Source organism: Odocoileus virginianus, chromosome 4 (assembly GCF_023699985.2).
Source record: "Odocoileus virginianus isolate 20LAN1187 ecotype Illinois chromosome 4, Ovbor_1.2, whole genome shotgun sequence".
Classification (NCBI taxonomy): domain Eukaryota; kingdom Metazoa; phylum Chordata; class Mammalia; order Artiodactyla; family Cervidae; genus Odocoileus; species Odocoileus virginianus.
This window is the reverse complement of record NC_069677.1, coordinates 54141163-54159823: the sequence shown is the minus strand read 5'-3', so window position 1 is coordinate 54159823 and position 18661 is coordinate 54141163. Positions and strand designations below refer to the sequence as shown.

The 18661-nt window shown below is 42.6% G+C and overlaps 1 protein-coding gene across 1 annotated transcript; it reads left to right on the top strand.

Annotated features, from left to right (window-relative positions):
• The first annotated feature begins 10347 nt into the window (after positions 1 to 10347).
• On the top strand, positions 10348 to 16700 carry P2RY1 (purinergic receptor P2Y1). Its single transcript, XM_020874817.2, has one exon. The coding sequence runs from the start codon at positions 11029 to 11031 to the stop codon at positions 12148 to 12150; it is 1122 nt and encodes a 373-aa protein (XP_020730476.1). The 5' UTR covers positions 10348 to 11028; the 3' UTR covers positions 12151 to 16700.
• The last annotated feature ends 1961 nt before the right edge of the window (positions 16701 to 18661 follow it).

Here is an 18661-nt window from a genome sequence, read left to right as displayed (position 1 = left end):
TATTATATTATACAATGGAGCATGCTTTGGGGTGAATACTATGAAATTGACCTCCTTCCCAAGAACCTTCTTTCTTCCCTCCCCCTTTTTTTATAATTAAGGACATAAAACTTATCCTTCAATGTCAAACCACTTTCCCTTACTTACTGAACAGTAATTTCATAACTTTGTAAAGTCTATCTCTGGCAGATCCCTCTGGATCCCCACACTAGTAATAGTCTTCATCTGTCTCTAAATGAAAAGTAATGGATTGTTTGTCCATCTCAGCTTGCCACAGCGGTCCTTTACACACACACTTTCAAACCCAACCCTTACCAGTCCGCCACTTTCATTAGAGATGAAATCTAATCTAATCTCTCATCATCTCTTGCTAAAATAAATTCTAAGGTATCCTATAATAAGAATTTCATACCTGAGGAGAATGAACAGAGCTCTTGGCCATGATGGGTTCATGCAATCACCACAAAGTTTTTCCAGACTTGCTTTCTACTTTCTTCTGAGGCACTCACTCTCTAAACCAAATTCAGTTTCTCTGCTGCTCTGTGGCTTGTATCAAACTCTTTATTTCCAGAGACTCAAAGGTCCCTTGGGTTCCTCCCAACTGAATTAATAATTAGAGCCCTTGAAGAAATTACCATACCTTGGGCTGGTTTCCAAAATGGAAGCAGAACTTCATAACTCATCTTTGATCAAAAGAAGACTTCCATTTTCCTAACAGGAATGCAAAGATTCTATTTTCCTTTTATTTTTATTTTTTTCATCTTGTCTTCTATACATTAGCAAAGACAAAAGAGACAAGGCAACAGGATTTTTCTGCCTTCTGTCTTCTTAGTTCATTCATCTGCTCAGTTTTTCCACATGCTCTGTAGATCTCCACTTGGGTGCTCTCATTGCTACCTAACTCTCATCCACTTCCCTGCCTAGTAAATGCGCAGCGCCAGATCTCGGGAATCTTGGAGCATGGTTTTTCCACCAGGCTTTGAATGCCCCAAGCACAATCCTGTAGCTTCCTGGAAACTTAGGAATTTGCCTGTCACAATCACATTCTGGAAACCCTTGTTTTCCTCTTTTCCCATTTCTATCCACCAGTCACATCCAGGATCTTACTGCCTTCTAGACCAGAGGTGATAGCAATTTCACTCCCTGCTCCCACATTTCCTCCTAAGAGAAGTTAGCTACCCTTGTCTTTTTCCTTAAGTATGTCACAGAATTGGCAGAAGGCTCAGGACTTCCCTGGTGGCACAGAGGGTAAAGCATCTGCCCACAATGTGGGAGACCGGGGTTCGATCCCTGGGTCAGGAAGATCCCCTGGAAAAGGAAATGGCAACCCACTCCAGTACTCTTGCCTGAAAAATTCCATGGACTGAGGAGCCTGGTAGGTTGCAAAGAGTCGGACACGACCGAGCGAATTCACTTCACTTCACTTCTGATGGTTTGGCTCATCTTCTTCACCTCCAGGCCAAAGTGAGCTTGACCGTCTCAGTCCAGAATCTTTCCCTGGGAATTTATTATTGGAAATAGTGGTAGTCTTTGAGTTGTTATGTTGAGTCATATCCATGTAGGAAGAGAAAAACTGATTTTCAGAGAGAGAGGAAGAAGAAAGGAAGAAAAAGAAGGAGGGAGGGAAAGAGAAGCAAATGGTTGACTAGAAAAAGAGAACAGAGACCCCGTATCTTTAAAGAAGTAGAGAGAAGAGACAAAATACATGATTTTCAAGCTCTGTACCTTTCCTGAAAAGCCCTAACTCCTGCACCCTTTCCATAAAGTTGAAACAGAATAGGACCCTATGGTCCTTCCCCAAGGTCCTTTGCCTGCTTTTTGCCTGAGGAAAAGTTGAGCCAAAGAATAAGTTTAATCAGAGAAATGAGAACATGCAGAAACAAAAATAAACAGTGAACGGAGACCGAATGATAATAATATACTCATTACGTGAGTCAAGGACCTCTAGTTCCTCTTGAAGGGCTACAGAGAATATTCTGAGCCGTGTCCTGTGAGTTGTCTTATAGATACTGAATCCCTCACCAGGAGGAGAGGTAACTACGGGATCACCAGGATGGAGCCATGACATAAGCTGCCACAGTTCTGAGAACTGGCCTCAAAACCATGGAAACGAATGAACCCTGGAACTGAAGATTGTACTGAAAACAAAGAAGATGACAAAACCACGGATGACCAGTTTGAAAATGACCATCAGAGCTGACTGTGCTGTTTCTACATGGAGCCCCCCCGCCTCAGTCTATGAAAGCTCTCACCTCCCGCTTGTCAGAGGGTGGAGTCCGCCTTTGGACAGACTTCAGCCCTCCTGCTCAGCTGTCACATCTGAAACAAAGTAAACTTTCCTTTCCACCAATCTGGCCTGTTTATTGCCTTTTGAGCAGCATGCAGCCAGACCCCACACCTTTCAGTAACAAAGTTGCTTTATTTGTCCAAATTAGTTTTCTTCTTACATCCAAATGTCCACTTAGCAAGTTATATCCATTAAGGTAAAAATGATAGTATTATATATAATAATGATAATAAAATAGCTACCATAAAGTTAGGACCAACCTAGATAGCATATTAAAAAGCAGAGACAATACTTTGCCAACAAAGTTCCGTCTAGTCAAGGCTATGATTTTTCCAGTGGTCATGTATGGATGTGAGAGTTGGACTATAAAGAAAGCTGAACACTGAAGAATTGATGCTTTTGAACTGTGGTTTTGGAGAAGACTCTTGAGAGTCCCTTGGACTGCAAGGAGATCCAACCAGTCCATCCTATAGGAGATCAGTCCTGGGTGTTCATTGGAAGGACTGATGCTGAAGCTAAAACTCCAATACCTTGGCTACCTGATGCGAAGAATTAACCCATTGGAAAAGACCCTGATGCTGGGAGGGATTGGGGGCAGGAGGAGAAGGGGACGACAGAGGATGATGGCTGGATGGCATCACCGACTCGATGGACATGAGTTTGAGTAAACTCTGGGAGGTGGTGATGGACAGGCAGGCCTGGTGTGCTGCGATTCATGGGGTCACAAAGAGTCGGACACAACTGAGCGACTGAACTGAACTGAACTGATGATGCACTTACTAGGTACCAGGCACAGTCCTAAACACTTTGTATACACAATCACATTCTTACACCTATCTTGTGACTTAGGAGTTACTTGATAAGAACATGGAAATGACACGGGTTTGGCAGTGTGTCTAGTTGCACAGCTGTTAAGTAGCCCCAACTGCTCTTTGAACCCAGTTCTGTCTTCTCTTAAACCATGTGCTGTGAGGTATGTGGTATTCCAAAAATGCCATAAAAGGCATTCCAAATAGCACGTGGTACATATAGTTCAAGACTGCTAAGCCTTTAATGTATTTTAGTCACTAGGTAGAAGCAGCTATAGCATTTTTAAATTGGCATAGAAAAGCAATGTCCAGGCAGGATCATGTAAAATCTTGCTACTCAGAGTGTATTGGTTGGATGAGGAGCTTGTTCATCAAAGGGAACTTGTTAAAAAAAAAAACTGGGGGCTCCACCCCATACCTATAACTACATTTTGGCAAGATCCCCCAAATGATCTATATGTACAGTCAAGTTTGAGAAACTGTACTAAGAAACTCAAAGTAGATGTTGCTGGTGAGCTAAGATAGTATTTTACTTCTGTGGTTATTATACTATGGTAGTCTCTAAGGTAAATATTTAGCTGCAGTATCAGGTGTCTAGAATTGAAGTTGAAAGATGAAAATCTGAACTAACTTGAGATTCTGCTAAACCCTATCATTGAAAACATAAGAATTTCTCAAGGAATAACTGATTATTTTTCTACCTAAAGCATTACCTAGACTATATGGGTTCTCTGCCAAGTATAATAAATTCAGTATTGAATTTTATTTTATTTCATTTTTTTGTTTTTATGGGCTTCCCTGGTGGCTGAATGGTAGAGAACTCATCTGCCAATGAGGGAGATGTGGGTTTGACCTGTGGGTCAGGATCCCTGGAGAAGGAAATGGCAACTCATTCCAATATTCTTATCTGAGAAATTCCATGGACAGAGGACTCTGGCGGTCTATAGTCCATGGGGTCAGAGAGGGTCAGACTAACTTAGTGACCAAACAGAGTATCCATAGTTTGGCTTGTAAGGAGACTCTCCTGGAGGAGGCCATCCTGCCAGCTTTTCTCCAAGAATCTAAATTAAGTGATTATAAAAATGGACACAATGCTCATCTGCTTAAAACTGGCTCACAATTTGAGTGCCACTGGTGAAAACCTACCAACTTTTCAGCAAGCCAAATTCCCAAGTATGAAATGTGAGTGACAACTGCCATTAAGTTTCATCTTAAAAAAAATGTGTATAGCACATAGAATTTATATTCAGTATCCTATGATAAACCACATGGGAAATAACATTTAAAGAATGTACACGCACACACAGACACACATACACACACATGTATATGGGCTTCCCTGGTGGCTAAGACAGTAAAGAACCCACCTGCAACTCAGGATTGCTGAGTATGATCCCTGGTTGGGAAGATCCCCTGGAGGAGGGCAGGGCAACCCAATCCAATACTCTTGCCTGGAGAATCCCCATGGACAGGGAAGCCTGGCGGGCTGCAGTCCATGGGGTCACAAAGAGCCAGACATGACCGAGTGACTAAGCAGAGCACACACACACACACACACACACACACACACACGCACACACACACACACACACGTGTGTGTGAATCACTTTGCAGTACAGTAGAAATTAACCACAACATCGTAAATCAACTATACTTCAATAAAAAAAAATTTTTAAGAATAGAAAATAAAAAGAAAAATGTGGAACACTCAGGACATAATGGAGATCAACATCCCAGGAATGAACAGATAGAAATGAGAATTAACATGACGAAAACAAGTGTTTCTTAATTTTCACACGTGGTTTTCACTTACCTATGTGGGATTTAGCTTAAGTATTCAAAGCATGGATGTACCAGAAGTCAACAATTTAGTTATGGTAGATATAATAATAATGACAAGTAATGCTCAAATAATGTCATATTCTTATCCTTTGTGCTAGAATGGAAACCCTCCACGAGTCCATGATTATGGTATAAGATCCTAGGTATGGGCAACTGGCTCTAAAGATATTTCTGCACCAACAGGCTTTACAAACATTTACTTCCCTGTGTCCTGAAACAGTTAAGGGTATACAGAAATTATAGCATAACCAGCATAATAAAATAACATTTCCAATCTGTTACCAGTAAATCTTGTGAGACATGCCTTTGTGAAACCAGAGAGATCACATACAAAGAGTGGAGAAGAGAATGGAATTCCACTCCAGTACTCTTGCCTGGAGAATCCCATGGACAGAGAAGCCTGGTGGGCTATGGTTCATGGAGTCACAAAGAGCTGGACATGACTGAGAGACAAATGCACATATTCCCTTTGCACAGAGAGCAAAGGGAATGTTCATGAGGTAAGAAAGATTAGAGGAAGATGACAAGCCAGGACTGGCATCTTTTATTCTGGATTTAATAAAAAATTCTTTAAAAATATTATAAAGTGCCCGAGACTAGGGACTAGGGCTTCATGTAGATTGGAATGAGGAAAGTGAATACTAAAAAAGGGGAGTGTACAGAGGCAGTTTCCTTGAGTAATCTTAACTTCTGGAAGCAATAAATTTTGCAAAGAATGAAAAGATTTAGGCAGCCTTAGGATTTTACTGGTCCTTATAAGATAGGGCACAGATGGAAAATCTAGCCTATATATATATATGATTCATAGCCACCCCTAAATAATTGGAAAGCAATGCTCAGTGAGATTTCCACAGGCCCACACCCAGTTCTGTGCGTGCAACTTGCTTTCTTTTCTCCCCCAGGCACCTGGTGTTTCGCCTCCCGCAGCCCCTCCGCTTCCCCGCTCCTGCTTCCCCTCGCCCTTTCCTCTGCCCTGTCCCTCACTCTTCTCTCCTAACTCATTCTAACCCTGGAGCAACCAGGCTGCCTCCTGATCTGTGTCCTGTAGCCCTGATGTGATTCTTAATGAAATCAGTGTAGGGAAGCCTCCTGACCGGATCCATGACAGGTGCACCATTTTTGGCGCAGCTGGGCCCTCGCAGCGCCGGGACCGCCTTGTATCCTTTCTCTGTGGGCTTCTCCCACTTCTGCTCCGTCCTAGCCTCTCACCCTCTCTACCCCACTGGAGGACATCAGCTGGGAATTCCTTGGGCATCTTGCTGCTTTCTCTCTCCTATATTCATTTTAGGGAAAAGAAGAGTCGCCTCACTTTCTCAACTTGTATCTCAGAAGTTATCATATCTTGGTTATTATACTTGGAAGGTTCTCTCAAAGGATCCCCTTATCTCCCAAATCCTGGTCTCATTCTCTCTCACCTGCAAAATCCTAAGAGTTGGCCCACAGATCGGCTCTCCCTTCTCTCACACTGCCATCTTTTACATTTCCTGTTTCTCAGAAGTTCACTTGTAGCTTTTGATTCAAATTTTTTCAGTAATCTTTCCATCCTCAATAAGTGTTGAATTTTTTGTGACTTTTCAAAAAAGAGAGAGAATTCCTTGGTTGCCCAGTGATTAGGACTCTGCGCTTTCACTGGCCTGGATTCAATTCCTAGTTGGGGATTTAAGATCCTACACGCTATGTCATGCAACCAAATTTAAAAAAGAGAGAGAGAGAAGAGCCTTCCTGATGATAGTTACTAGAATTTTTGAAAAGGCAAGAAGGGTAGCCTTTTCATTTGTGAGTCTGAAACTGAGCAGATCTGACTTCCCTAAAATTGTCTGTCCTTTGCAAATTATATATAAATTGTTGGCTATTTTTAAAAAGCCTGAGTAGAGCAGAACATTTGGGAGGCTTCTGAAATACTCTTTTGACTATCAGTATCTTCAAAATCTAGCTAAAAATGTTCTTTCTTTGATAGAAGACTTCTGGGAAAGGCATTTCTGTACTCAATCTTTTTTAGTAGTGGCCAGTAACAGCTAATGTTCCTATCATTGCCCTGTATGAATGTGTATTTTATTATAGAATAGTGGTTATATGTGGGAGTGTTAGGGATAGACAGCTTAAGTTTAAATCTCAGTTTCTACTCTGTGACTATGAATGAGTTACTTAATGTCTCTGCCTTCGCCTCATAACTCATAAAATAGGGACACGGTTATCATTTACCATAGGATATGTCAAGGATTGTATTGATGGTGGCTCAGATGCTAAAGAGTCCACCTGCAATGCAGGAGACCTGGGTTCGATCCTTGGGTAGAGAAGATCCCCTGGAGAAGGGAATGACAATCAGTCTAGTATTATTGCCTGGAGAATCCTATGGACAGAGGAGCCTGACAGGCTATAGTCCATGGGGTTGCATAGAGTCAGACATGACTGAGCAACTAACATGTTAAGGGTTAAGGGACTCAGCAGTGCACATAGTGCTGAAGATACAGGAAAGATTATTTATTATTGCTATTGTTATATGTTATTATGGTCAGCTCAGTACATTCTTTGGATTTTCAACTAAATCGTTAATCTCCTAAAGCCAGGCACTTGCATTATTAATCAAAAAAAAATTAATGCAAAATATTTGAGATAATCACTTAAAGACATGAAATATTCTTTTCATACTTTTAAGGCATTTATAATTGATATTTAAGCATCAGTAAATGTTGACATGTTATTGAGTTTTAGATGGTATTTTATTTTTTATTTATTACATCTAGTTCAATGTATTATAAATAGAAAGTTATCATAGTCAACAAATAATAGCTGAATACATATAAATTATTCCCCAAAGACACAATTTTGATTTACAATATAACTTAAATCTACCATAAATCTGTAGTGAAATATGTGGAATGCAAAAGCAGTGTTTACAAAATTAACCTTTTTACGTTATTGTAAAAAGCCTGTGGTGCACTTAGGACAACTATCTTCTCCAAATTCCTCATCAAGTGTCAAGTTTTCTGAGAGTACTTAATGTTACTTAGACTAAGTGTACATTTCCAAACATTCACATTATGAGTTAATGCTTTGCAACAGACTTCTGAATGGGGTTACATATTGCTTATGTTGCAAATGAAATATGCTCAAGAGCCAGGAGGTAAGACCTATTGAATAGGTCATGGGACTCTTAATGCTTTCCTCTGCTTCCCTCTCTCTGAAAGGAAAATCCATCCCAGTTAGTATCATCCTAATAAAACAATACAAAAATGTTTCACGTTAAGGCTCAGAATTCTAGAATCATATATGAATGGGGAAAAAATAATAAAAGTCAACTCCCTTATTTCATACATGAGAAAACTGAGGCCTATAGCATTCATTTCAATTCAAACTTGTTTTCGAAACATCATCTGTGCCCTTGGGTTACTGACTTTAGTTCTACCACTTGTTTTCATGCGGTTTTATTGACCACAACTCAAAACACCAGTTTGCTCACAATGCCGTGTGTTTGGATATGGTCTTTTCTACATGTGTCCCTCACAAAGACTGTCTGGTCCTGGTTGGGAATTTTCCTTTGTGATACCAAAGCTAGGAGTATTTTTTTAGGAGTGCATTATCCTGAAACATCTGGGACCAGAAAGAAATCTTTATGGTTTGTATTTTACAGATATTTTCTTTTTGGATTATTTTTTCTTCAGAGAGAAGCCTCTGTGAATATTTCTGATAAAGCATATTGTTAATTAGCAAATTGTCAAAGACTGCTAGGTTCCATCCCTGTGTGGGCCCATTTAGATATGTCCCTTGCATGCATGCGTGCTGAGTCACTTCAGTCGTGGCTGACTCACTTCAGTCGTGGCTGACTCAGTGTGACCCTATGGACTGTAGCTGGCCAGGCTCCTCTGTCCGTGGGATTCACTAGGCAAGAATACTGGAGTGGGTTGCCATGCCTTCCTCCAGGTGATCTTCCCAACCCAGGGATCGAACCCAGGTCTCCCATATTGCAGGCAAGATTCTTTACCAAGGCACCAGGGAAGGCCCATAAGTCCCTTAATAACTAACGATTCATTTATTCTCCAGTCACACTTATTTACCTACAATTCTGAAGTACACTGCTTTAAAATTTGATACATTCAAGCCAGGAAAACCAGTTTTTGACAATGTATTTAAGGAAGCCTCAACTAGTATTTTAGGGTACTTACCAGAGATACTTATGACTAATCGCTTTAACTTAAAGAAACAGGACTGGTAATAAAACCCCCAACCACACCTTAATTACTTTGGAGCTGAAATTGTCTTCGTGTGTGTGTGTGTGTGTGTGTGTGTGTGTGTGTGTGTTAGTCGCTCAGTCTTGTCTGACTTGCGACCCCATGGATTCTATTGCAGCCCATCAAGCTCCTCTGTCTACATAATTCTACCTGCAAGAATACTGGAGTGGGGTGCATTCCCTTATCCAGGTGATCTTCTGACCCAGGGATGAAACCATGGTCTCCTGCATTGCAGGCAGATTCTTTACCAGCTGGGCCACCAGGGAAGCCCATATGTCTTCACATATATCGATGTAAAGTTGTATTTAATAGTCATTTCCCGAACAATATGTTTTTAATTATTCTTTACTGAAGCCTTTGTTCTTTCATTAAACGTGCTGAACAGGAAGATTTGGGGACCCTGCGTAGTCGGTAGGTAGGTGGTAGGTAACAAGTTAAATTGTGCTGAAGCAACGTCAAGGTTCAACTAATAATATTTTTACAAAGCCCCTTTAGAAATGTTCAGGCTGATGTTAACAATGACGTCGATTCATTAGCATTTCGTTAATTACGAAAAGCAATACGAAAATAAAAGGGGAAAGGCAGACTTGGAGGACAGAAAGAGATGCACCCCATCTCCCTCCACTCCCTCCCTCCCGCCTTTGAAATCTTTCTGGAAGTAGCAGGTTTCTGCAAGTGCCAGGAATCCGGTCTCATTAAAGCGCGGAGCGCTGCAAAGCCAGGGCGTTCCCAGCTGGGGACTGCAGGCTGCCTGAAACATGCGAACACCTGGCGTGCTTCTTGAAGGCCCCAGAGACTTCAGTCTCCTTCGGCCGGCTTCAGGGTGTTAGGCAGAAGGCTCTGGGCGGTCAGAGGGGTTTCCTGTGTGTCAGCAACTTCACTTTGCCGAAGATAGCCGGCGGAAGAGCCAAGGAACGCTGGCGGGCCAATCGCTTCGCGGCAGCCAGCCCTAGCCCCGACCCTGACCGAGTGCGCCCCGCGTCCTCCGCCGACTCCGGTAGTGGCTCCGGGGCAGAAGCTGAGCGCGCCGGGCCACAACGAAGACCGGTTCTCCCCGAAGACGGCTCCGGCCCGGGGCGAACACCCTGGAGAGCGCGGGCAGGCAGCCGGGCGGGCTTCACGGAGGCACGCCCCTCTCCTCCCCGCGGCGCGCGGACTCGCCCGGCGCCCAAACTCCGCCCACCCTCGCGGGGAGCCTGGCTCGCCGTCCGGCCGCCTGCACTCCAGACTGAGCAGGTCTCTAGAAGAGCCTGCGAGATCAGCCCGACTGCCAGCCGGACGCGATCCAGAAGCGCACGAGTCCGCGGCCACGCGCGCTCCGATGGCCCCCAGAAGCTGAGGGCAGCGGGGCGCGGGCCCTAGACCCGAGCTGCTGGCTTGCAAGGTAGGGAGAAGGAAGATGCCCAAACGAAGTTGATCTTCGGGGGAAGGAGGCTGGGGCGCGCCCTCCCCACGCCGGAGCGCAGCGCAGCGAATTTGGCTCAACCTCACTGAGCCCCCCGGCGCGCTCTCCGGCGCGAACCCGCGGTCCCTCGGGAAAGCGCGGTCGGAAAGTTGTAGGCTGCGGTGTCCTGAGCGCCCTGTTGTGTAACCTCGGCGCTGCCGGCCGGACGGGGAAGTTGCTGGTCCACCGGCCAGCCAGGTTCGGTCGCCGCTCGGGGCGGATTTCATGGCCCGCGGCGAACGCGGGGCCGGAGCCGGCGTGGGCGAGCCCCCGCGCGCCCCCTCCCGCAGGGATCCCCGGCTCCCGCTCCCGTCTGCTCGCCCGCCTTTCCGATGCTCGCTGCGCCCCTCGCCGCCGCCGCCGCCTTCCTGCCGCCGCTTGTCTCTTGGAGCCGCCGCCTGAGTCGGGGAGGAGAGAATGACCGAGGTGCTGTGGCTGGCGGTCCCCAACGGGACGGACACTGCCTTCCTGGCCGACCCTGGTTCGCCCTGGGGAAACAGCACAGTGATTTCCACCGCCGCCGTCGCCGGCCCGTTCAAATGTGCGCTGACCAAGACAGGCTTCCAGTTCTACTATCTGCCAGCTGTCTACATCTTGGTGTTCATCATCGGCTTCCTGGGCAACAGCGTGGCCATCTGGATGTTCCTCTTCCACATGAAGCCGTGGAGCGGCATCTCCGTGTACATGTTCAACTTGGCCCTGGCCGACTTCTTGTACGTGCTGACCCTGCCGGCGCTCATCTTCTACTACTTCAATAAGACCGACTGGATCTTCGGGGATGCCATGTGCAAACTGCAGCGGTTCATCTTCCACGTGAACCTCTATGGCAGCATCTTATTCCTGACCTGCATCAGCGCACACAGGTACAGCGGCGTGGTGTACCCGCTCAAGTCCCTGGGTCGGCTCAAGAAGAAGAACGCGGTCTATATCAGCGTGCTGGTGTGGCTCATCGTGGTGGTGGGCATCTCCCCCATCCTCTTCTACTCTGGCACCGGGATCCGGAAAAACAAAACCGTCACCTGCTATGACACCACCTCGGACGAGTACCTGCGAAGTTATTTCATCTACAGCATGTGCACGACCGTGGCCATGTTCTGCGTCCCCTTGGTGCTGATTTTGGGCTGTTACGGATTAATTGTGAGAGCTCTGATTTACAAAGACCTGGACAATTCGCCTCTGAGGAGGAAATCCATTTACCTGGTGATTATTGTACTGACGGTGTTTGCTGTGTCTTACATCCCTTTCCACGTGATGAAAACAATGAATTTGAGGGCCCGGCTGGATTTTCAGACCCCAGAAATGTGTGCTTTCAATGATAGAGTGTATGCCACTTATCAGGTGACAAGAGGTCTAGCAAGTCTCAACAGTTGTGTGGACCCCATTCTCTATTTCTTGGCAGGAGATACTTTCAGAAGGAGACTCTCCCGAGCCACCAGGAAAGCTTCCAGAAGAAGTGAGGCAAACTCTCAGTGCAGGAGTGAGGACATGACACTCAACATTCTATCGGAGTTCAAGCAGAATGGAGATGCGAGCTTGTGAAGATGCAGGCATCCCCGAGCACCCACTTTGTAACGTGGTAGGATGCTTCATAGAGCCAAGCGCCTATTTTCCCCTTTCAGTTTCTAGTGAGTTTAGAGAACATTCAAACCAAGAAGGCAGTGAATTAACAAATAAAATAGAAGTGGAAATGCCTACACCCACACTTAGCTTGTTTGGATTTGCTTTCTAACCAGAAGTATGTAACATAAAGTTATACTACCCTGCTTAAATATTTACTTTCTCTTCTGCCTTTAAAATTTGCAAACTCTTCTCTTTAAAGTATACCTGAGTACTGAAGCTATTTGGATATTAATATTTTCTCCAAGAAAACTGACCACCTGAAACCTGAGTTTGTGATTTGTCGATATTAATATTTTCTCAAAGAAAACTGACCACTGGAAACCTGAGTTTGTGATTTGTCTAGTCTTTATTGTCTTTAATAATCTGAGGTAGGAACAAATTGAAACTTCACATTCTTAGATTAGAGTCATAGACCAAAATACTAAAGTCAGTTCATTCAGTAGCAGATGAACAGATTGCTGCCGGGTGTCTTTTTTTGATCTTGTAAGCATAGGTAGTAGCTGGCTGAATTTCTCTGGAGAATTGAATAGAAAAATCAAGTCAATGAATTTACAAGTCTCCCAAGTGATTATCTCACGATGGTTTCTAGAAAACTGCCTACTCTGTGTTGGGTGCTAAATGTTTGTGGATGGAATTATCTGTATATTATCTTACAGGTAAAATGCCTTCAAAATAATCTAAGTGTATGTACTTTGCTTGTAAACACCACAAACTCTGTTAGACTTCCTGTGACGAAGAGCTTTTGCTTGCACCACTGCTGTGCACTGCCCAAGGAGTATGTTTGTGTTCCAGTACAAATGCTAACTTCCATCTGTAAAAACAATTTTAAAAATCACAGATAAATTACAGATCAAAGTTGAATAGCTATTAGCAAGTTGAGGGATGTCGGCAGGAGGGAGAGTGGTTGACAGTCATCCATAATGCATAACCTGCAAGCATATTCTCAAATGGATGAGGGACCAAGAAGGGGGAGATGACATTTTTAGCATAAGGGTTTTAGTTTAAATTAATTATGGTGTAAAAGCTCGCTCTCTCTCTTTTTTTGACTTCCAAATGCTGGAAAACATGGAGTGCAGTGTAACAAGAAGGCAGAGTGTGCATGGATTGTGTTAGTAGAATGAAGTGCTATAATGCTTTGCTGGGTCTTACATCCTCACTTTTGAAGGGAAAACTCCAAACATATGGGAAAGGGAAATATGAAGAATTAAATTTAAATACTTGAAGTACCGCAGCACTACAAAGTGAGGTGTAGAAACTACTAATCAGACTAATAATAGTTTAAGCGAATAGTACTGGACAGTGTTTTATATTTTACTTGTGTCAGGCAGTAATGACAAATCTATTAAATACTTCAGTAACTTTCATAATGATTTTCAGTGAATAGTGAATTGCTGCATTTCTGGCCCTTAAAACGGTCAAATTCGAAATATGTAGAATAATGAGTGAGGTGACCGTTTACAACATCAAATAAATAAATCTGATATCAAAGGAATTTCTCATGGTGAAGACACGCCAACAAACCAGCATCAGAGTCTGCAAATGATGGTGGGGAAACTTGTTTGAAAGCACTTTATATGTAGAGCTATTTGGGGCTGCGTCCAAGGTAAGAACCTTAGCGCCCTGCGGGACCTGGCAATAAGAAAATCAGAGCTGGACTTCAGTTCTTGCAGCATCTGGATGGATTGCAGATTTGTGAGCCCTGCAGTTTCTTAGACTTTCTCCGACTACTAAGACCAATGAGTAAAAGCTGAAAAGCTGTGTTTAACCATCCTAAAGAGTGAGACTTTTCCCCATGTTCAGTGTTAAGGCACAGGTTTTATAAAAACCTTTCAGATGTCCTACCTACACCTCATTTTGAGGAAAGAGAAGTGTTAGCTAGGTTCTCATTTGATTAGGATCCTGCAGTGTTGTCTGTTGTGGAACCCTAAAAGGAAAAGACTAAGCTATGTCATGATTGTATTACCCCTGTCAAATATCATGTGCAATGAGACATGATTAATACCACTAAATTGGCCAGAGTGGAAATATCAAAGCCCGTGCCATCCTTGAACTCGAAGGCTAATGGTACACATTTCTATAATATTCCTTCACCATTTTATTTACTTTAGTGTTCTTCCTTTTAGGTCTGAAGATGCCCAGCCTGGTTTACAGTATATGTTAGGTACATTGATTCAGCTTCCAGGGAACTTTCTTTTGGAGTGTGGCTCCAGTGTGGATGTGAGCAGGGACTAGAAATGCCCTTTTACTTCTTGACATGCTGTTTCCACAGTGTTTCTTCCTTAGCGTCATGCATCACGTCGTGGACAATGATGACATGCAGTTGCCTGCCTAATAGTGACAAGAATGATCTCTCTAACCCCTTCCAGGCACGAAGTGGTCTCTGGGATGAGTCTGCTAATGATGAAACCATACCGAGGGTCAAGATAAAGCGGTGATCTCTTGGTTGAAGATCTGATTCATGGCTTATGATAAAGTGGGTATTTTACCAGTACAGGCAGAAATCTGCTGGCATTTTGATAAAAAAGGAAGCTAAAATTATAGAATGTAACAATTAAGTAAATTTCACACTACAAAACTGAATGCCGAAGCGTTTTATGGCTCATCAGTTGACAGCTTTGACCCACTGAACATCAGTGTGTGTGTTTGCACTGAAACGCTAAGCACACAGACCCAGGAGAGATACACCATGAGAGTAGAATTTGGAGTTAAAAGGGGGATATTGCCCATTGGCCAGCTGTGGGACTTATTGTCCCTGTCAAGACCGTTCTCCGTGGATTAAAAGGGTGGATGATATCCATCTGTTGGGGCCTTACGGGATGTGGTAGAGAACTGCAGGCAGCCAGAGGTGCATGAAATCTGCTACTGTATTTTCCAGGACTGCTGGATACCAGTCCTTGGCTAAAAGAACTCGTACAAAGTTCACCGGTTATGAAATGGATATGACCTGTCAGTTTTCTGTCTCCTCAGGGCAGTGCACTATACTGCCTCTGGATATCAGAGATGCCAGTGCTTACAGCAGCTGGAATTGGACTCGTGAAAATAAAGGTGTGTAACTAGTTAGAGATATAGTAAAGCTTTAACTTTGCTGGTCAAATTGTAACTATCATAATAGTATTTATTGATGAAGCTCACGGTCCTTCCATTGTACAGATTGAAAAACTTTCTTGAAAGTTCCAACATACTGATGTAAATTATATTTATTACAATGTATAATATTAATATGTCACATTGGTGTATTTTACATAATGTATGATGCATAAAAATGAGTTACTGTATATTATGCTTTTCAAATATCAGTATCTTGAAATGTTTTAAGTTTTCAGATTTTTTTAATCTAAAATACGAAAATCTGTTTTGTGATACAAGTGATTCATTTTCTCTAGAAATGCTTTTGCACGTTTATCTTTTTATTTAGGGTTCTTCCTACATAGACACAGTTTGGTGTCAAACTTTCATTAGGATCAATAGTAAATACAGAATATCTTAGCCAAACTGGATCTGTATTGGTTACATTTTATATACTGTTATAGAAGTGTTTATATTGTCTTTTCAATACATTTGGAATTGTATCCCCAAATACAGTCAGAGCTTCCCATTTCTAAGTGCAAAAGTTTTGTCCTAAATTCAGACAACATCACTTATGTTTTAGAAGTCTGGTGAGATGGGCACTATAGATACAATATTAGCATTTAAGGAAATACTTAAGGGAGATGGAGAGAGAAAGAGACAGATGGTATAATCAGTTACTCTGCTCAATTCTGCTTCAGTTTTTATGTTGTGTTTCTTCTTAAGGTGAAATAGCATAATCTTAATTTCTTTGAGATGAAGTTTCTAAGTAACACACTACCAGCAAGTTCAACATTGCTAGTAATTTTAATATTTTCTCTGTTCATTTGATAACTTTAATTCCAACTTTTACAATAATATCTACATATTATTTGCTGAATCCTGTTACAGTTTTAAAATAAATTCTGTTGTACATTGTATTATACACATCATTCCAAATTAATATGAAGGGGAATATATATTACATATCAAAAAATTGTGAATTTGAGCTCTAGTATGTGTTAGTGCTTTTGCAAAAATGTTTATTTTTATAATATCTGTGATTTTAATATAGGTAATTGAACTAGATTTCTTTGTGATGAATAGTGCCATTGAATGACTGGTATGGAAACAGTGTTACTTGACATTTTGTGCTTTCTCAGGTTTATCTGTATCAATGGTAGCTTAACAGATTCCAGACTAATTGTGCATAATTGTGTTTTAAAAGGAATGTACATTTCCTATAAGTTTGCATGCAGGAGTATACAACTCGGAGTGTGTGTGTGTGTGTCCACAGCATGGCAGCCAGCTTTGTATCTGCTGTTGATAATAACAGCAGAGCTTTGGTATAATCGTGGTCATTAGAATTATACCTACCATAGACAATTAAAACCGGAAGAATCTCAATAAAACTATGAAATGTGGTCTGATGGCTTCTATGTTATTGCAGTGTTAATACTTGCAACTTTCCTCAAATTTTGACCTGTCCTGTTGTGTGTGTGCACACTAAGTCACTTTAGTCGTGTCTGACTCTGTGCGACCCCATGGACTGTAGCCTGCCAGGCTCCTCTGTCCATGGGATTCTCCAGGCAAGAACACCGGAGTGGGTTGCCTTGCCCTTCTCCAGGGGATCTTCCCGATCCAGGGATTGAACCTGTGTCTCCTGCAGCTCCTGCATTGCAGGTGAATTCTTACCTGGTGAGCCAGCGGGGAAGCCCACTGTACTGGCTGGCAAATACTATAGAATGCCTTGAATTAGTATAGGCATCTCTTAACAGGCAGCCTGGACTGTAAGAAGTGAAGTGTTAAAGAAAGAATGCTGGTACAAGATAATTGATAAGATCATCATTATTTATTATTTAATTATTAACAGGAACTTGACTTAATTCTTTGAAGAAAATATGGAACATAATCTTAATCATATTTCTCATACTAGTGTTCTGTGTTTAAAATGTCAGCTGTAATCTAATGTAATGTAATGCCTCCTGTAATTTTTAATCCATGGAGGTAGTCATTCTAATAATCCTTTGTGATTTCTGTTTATCTATTAGTTTACACTGCCTGCTTCTTCCAAGTGTGTGTGTGTGTGTGTGTGTGTGTGTGTGTGTGTGTGTAGCTATGCAGTGAAAAGCTGTATGTGGAATGGACACATGCTTAAAGCATTGCTTTATTTTCTTTAGTGGAGAAAGTAAGCACACAATTGGTCCCTTGTTGGATTTTTTGGTTGTTTGCTGAGACAAGTCCCCTATCACAAAATCCTGTGGATAGAAAAATGCACATCTCTTGTTGCCCCTAAGATATTGTCACTCAGTTTTAACTCCTTAATTGGCTGTCTGCTCCTTATTGGAAGTCTACTATCCAGACTTCACCACTCAGAAATCTTCACTTATTAACATCAGTTTTGGTAAAGTTTTGTGGCTGTGTACATAGGTTTGTGTGTTTTGTTTAATGCATACATAGAAATTATACAGATAATTATCTTTCTGATTTAGGAAGAATCTGCCATAAAGCTCTGGGCACCCTGCAATTTTCAAAAACACTTCAGGATTGCAGTCAGAGAACCTTCTTTCTCAAGTAAATATACTGTGTTTAATTTCTCTCTGTGATGAACTGGAGAGTTTATGTTTTCTTTTTAGGAGGTTTAAAATTTTGCCCCCAAATATGGTCCCAGTTTCTGTTTCTAAATGTAAAAAGCATGTCCTAAATTCAAAGTAGATCTGTTGTGGTTTAGAAGTCTGATGGATGGGCCATTTAAGACACAACATATGTCACTAGAAATTCATGTAAATATTAATACTGTGCTTGCTTGCTTTAACCCTGCAAGGTTATGTGGCTTTGGGGTAGACCGTGGGGACTCACATCCCCAGCCAGCCTGGTTTCTAGGACTGATGATCCAAACGACAGCTGTGGATGGAGTCAGGCCCCTGGGCTGAGCAGCTGCCAGCACTGAAGTCCCTTAGAAATGGACATGGGTAAGGGCGGGGAGGGGGGGTGCGGTGGGAGGCATGTGGAGCAGTCGGTACTGCACTGAGGGGAAAATGCCTTTCCTGCTTGCCAGATGAGAAGGTGGAGATGCCTGATGATAGATTAAAACAGAAGGAGCTTTTGGGGGATGATCCCACCCGGTCACCACCTGAGAGTAAAATTTTCATGGTTAGAGGTGGAACTTGCAAAAACTCAGGCTTCTCACTCCTATGAACACATTCTTCCCACCTCCCGTGGCTCTCCAAACTGTGGATCTTGACCCACTGATGGGTCAAAAATGAGTATAGTGGATTATGATAGATACTCTTTCACGTAATAGATCAGAATCTGTAGTCAGTGAGTAAGGCTTTGTGATTTCAGTTTCAGACACACACACACGCACATGCTCATATATGCAACA

What these genes read in the sequence shown, in the direction of transcription:
- P2RY1 (XM_020874817.2), top strand. Translation starts at nt 11,029, where the DNA reads ATGACCGAGGTGCTGTGGCTGGCGGTCCCCAACGGGACGGACACTGCC.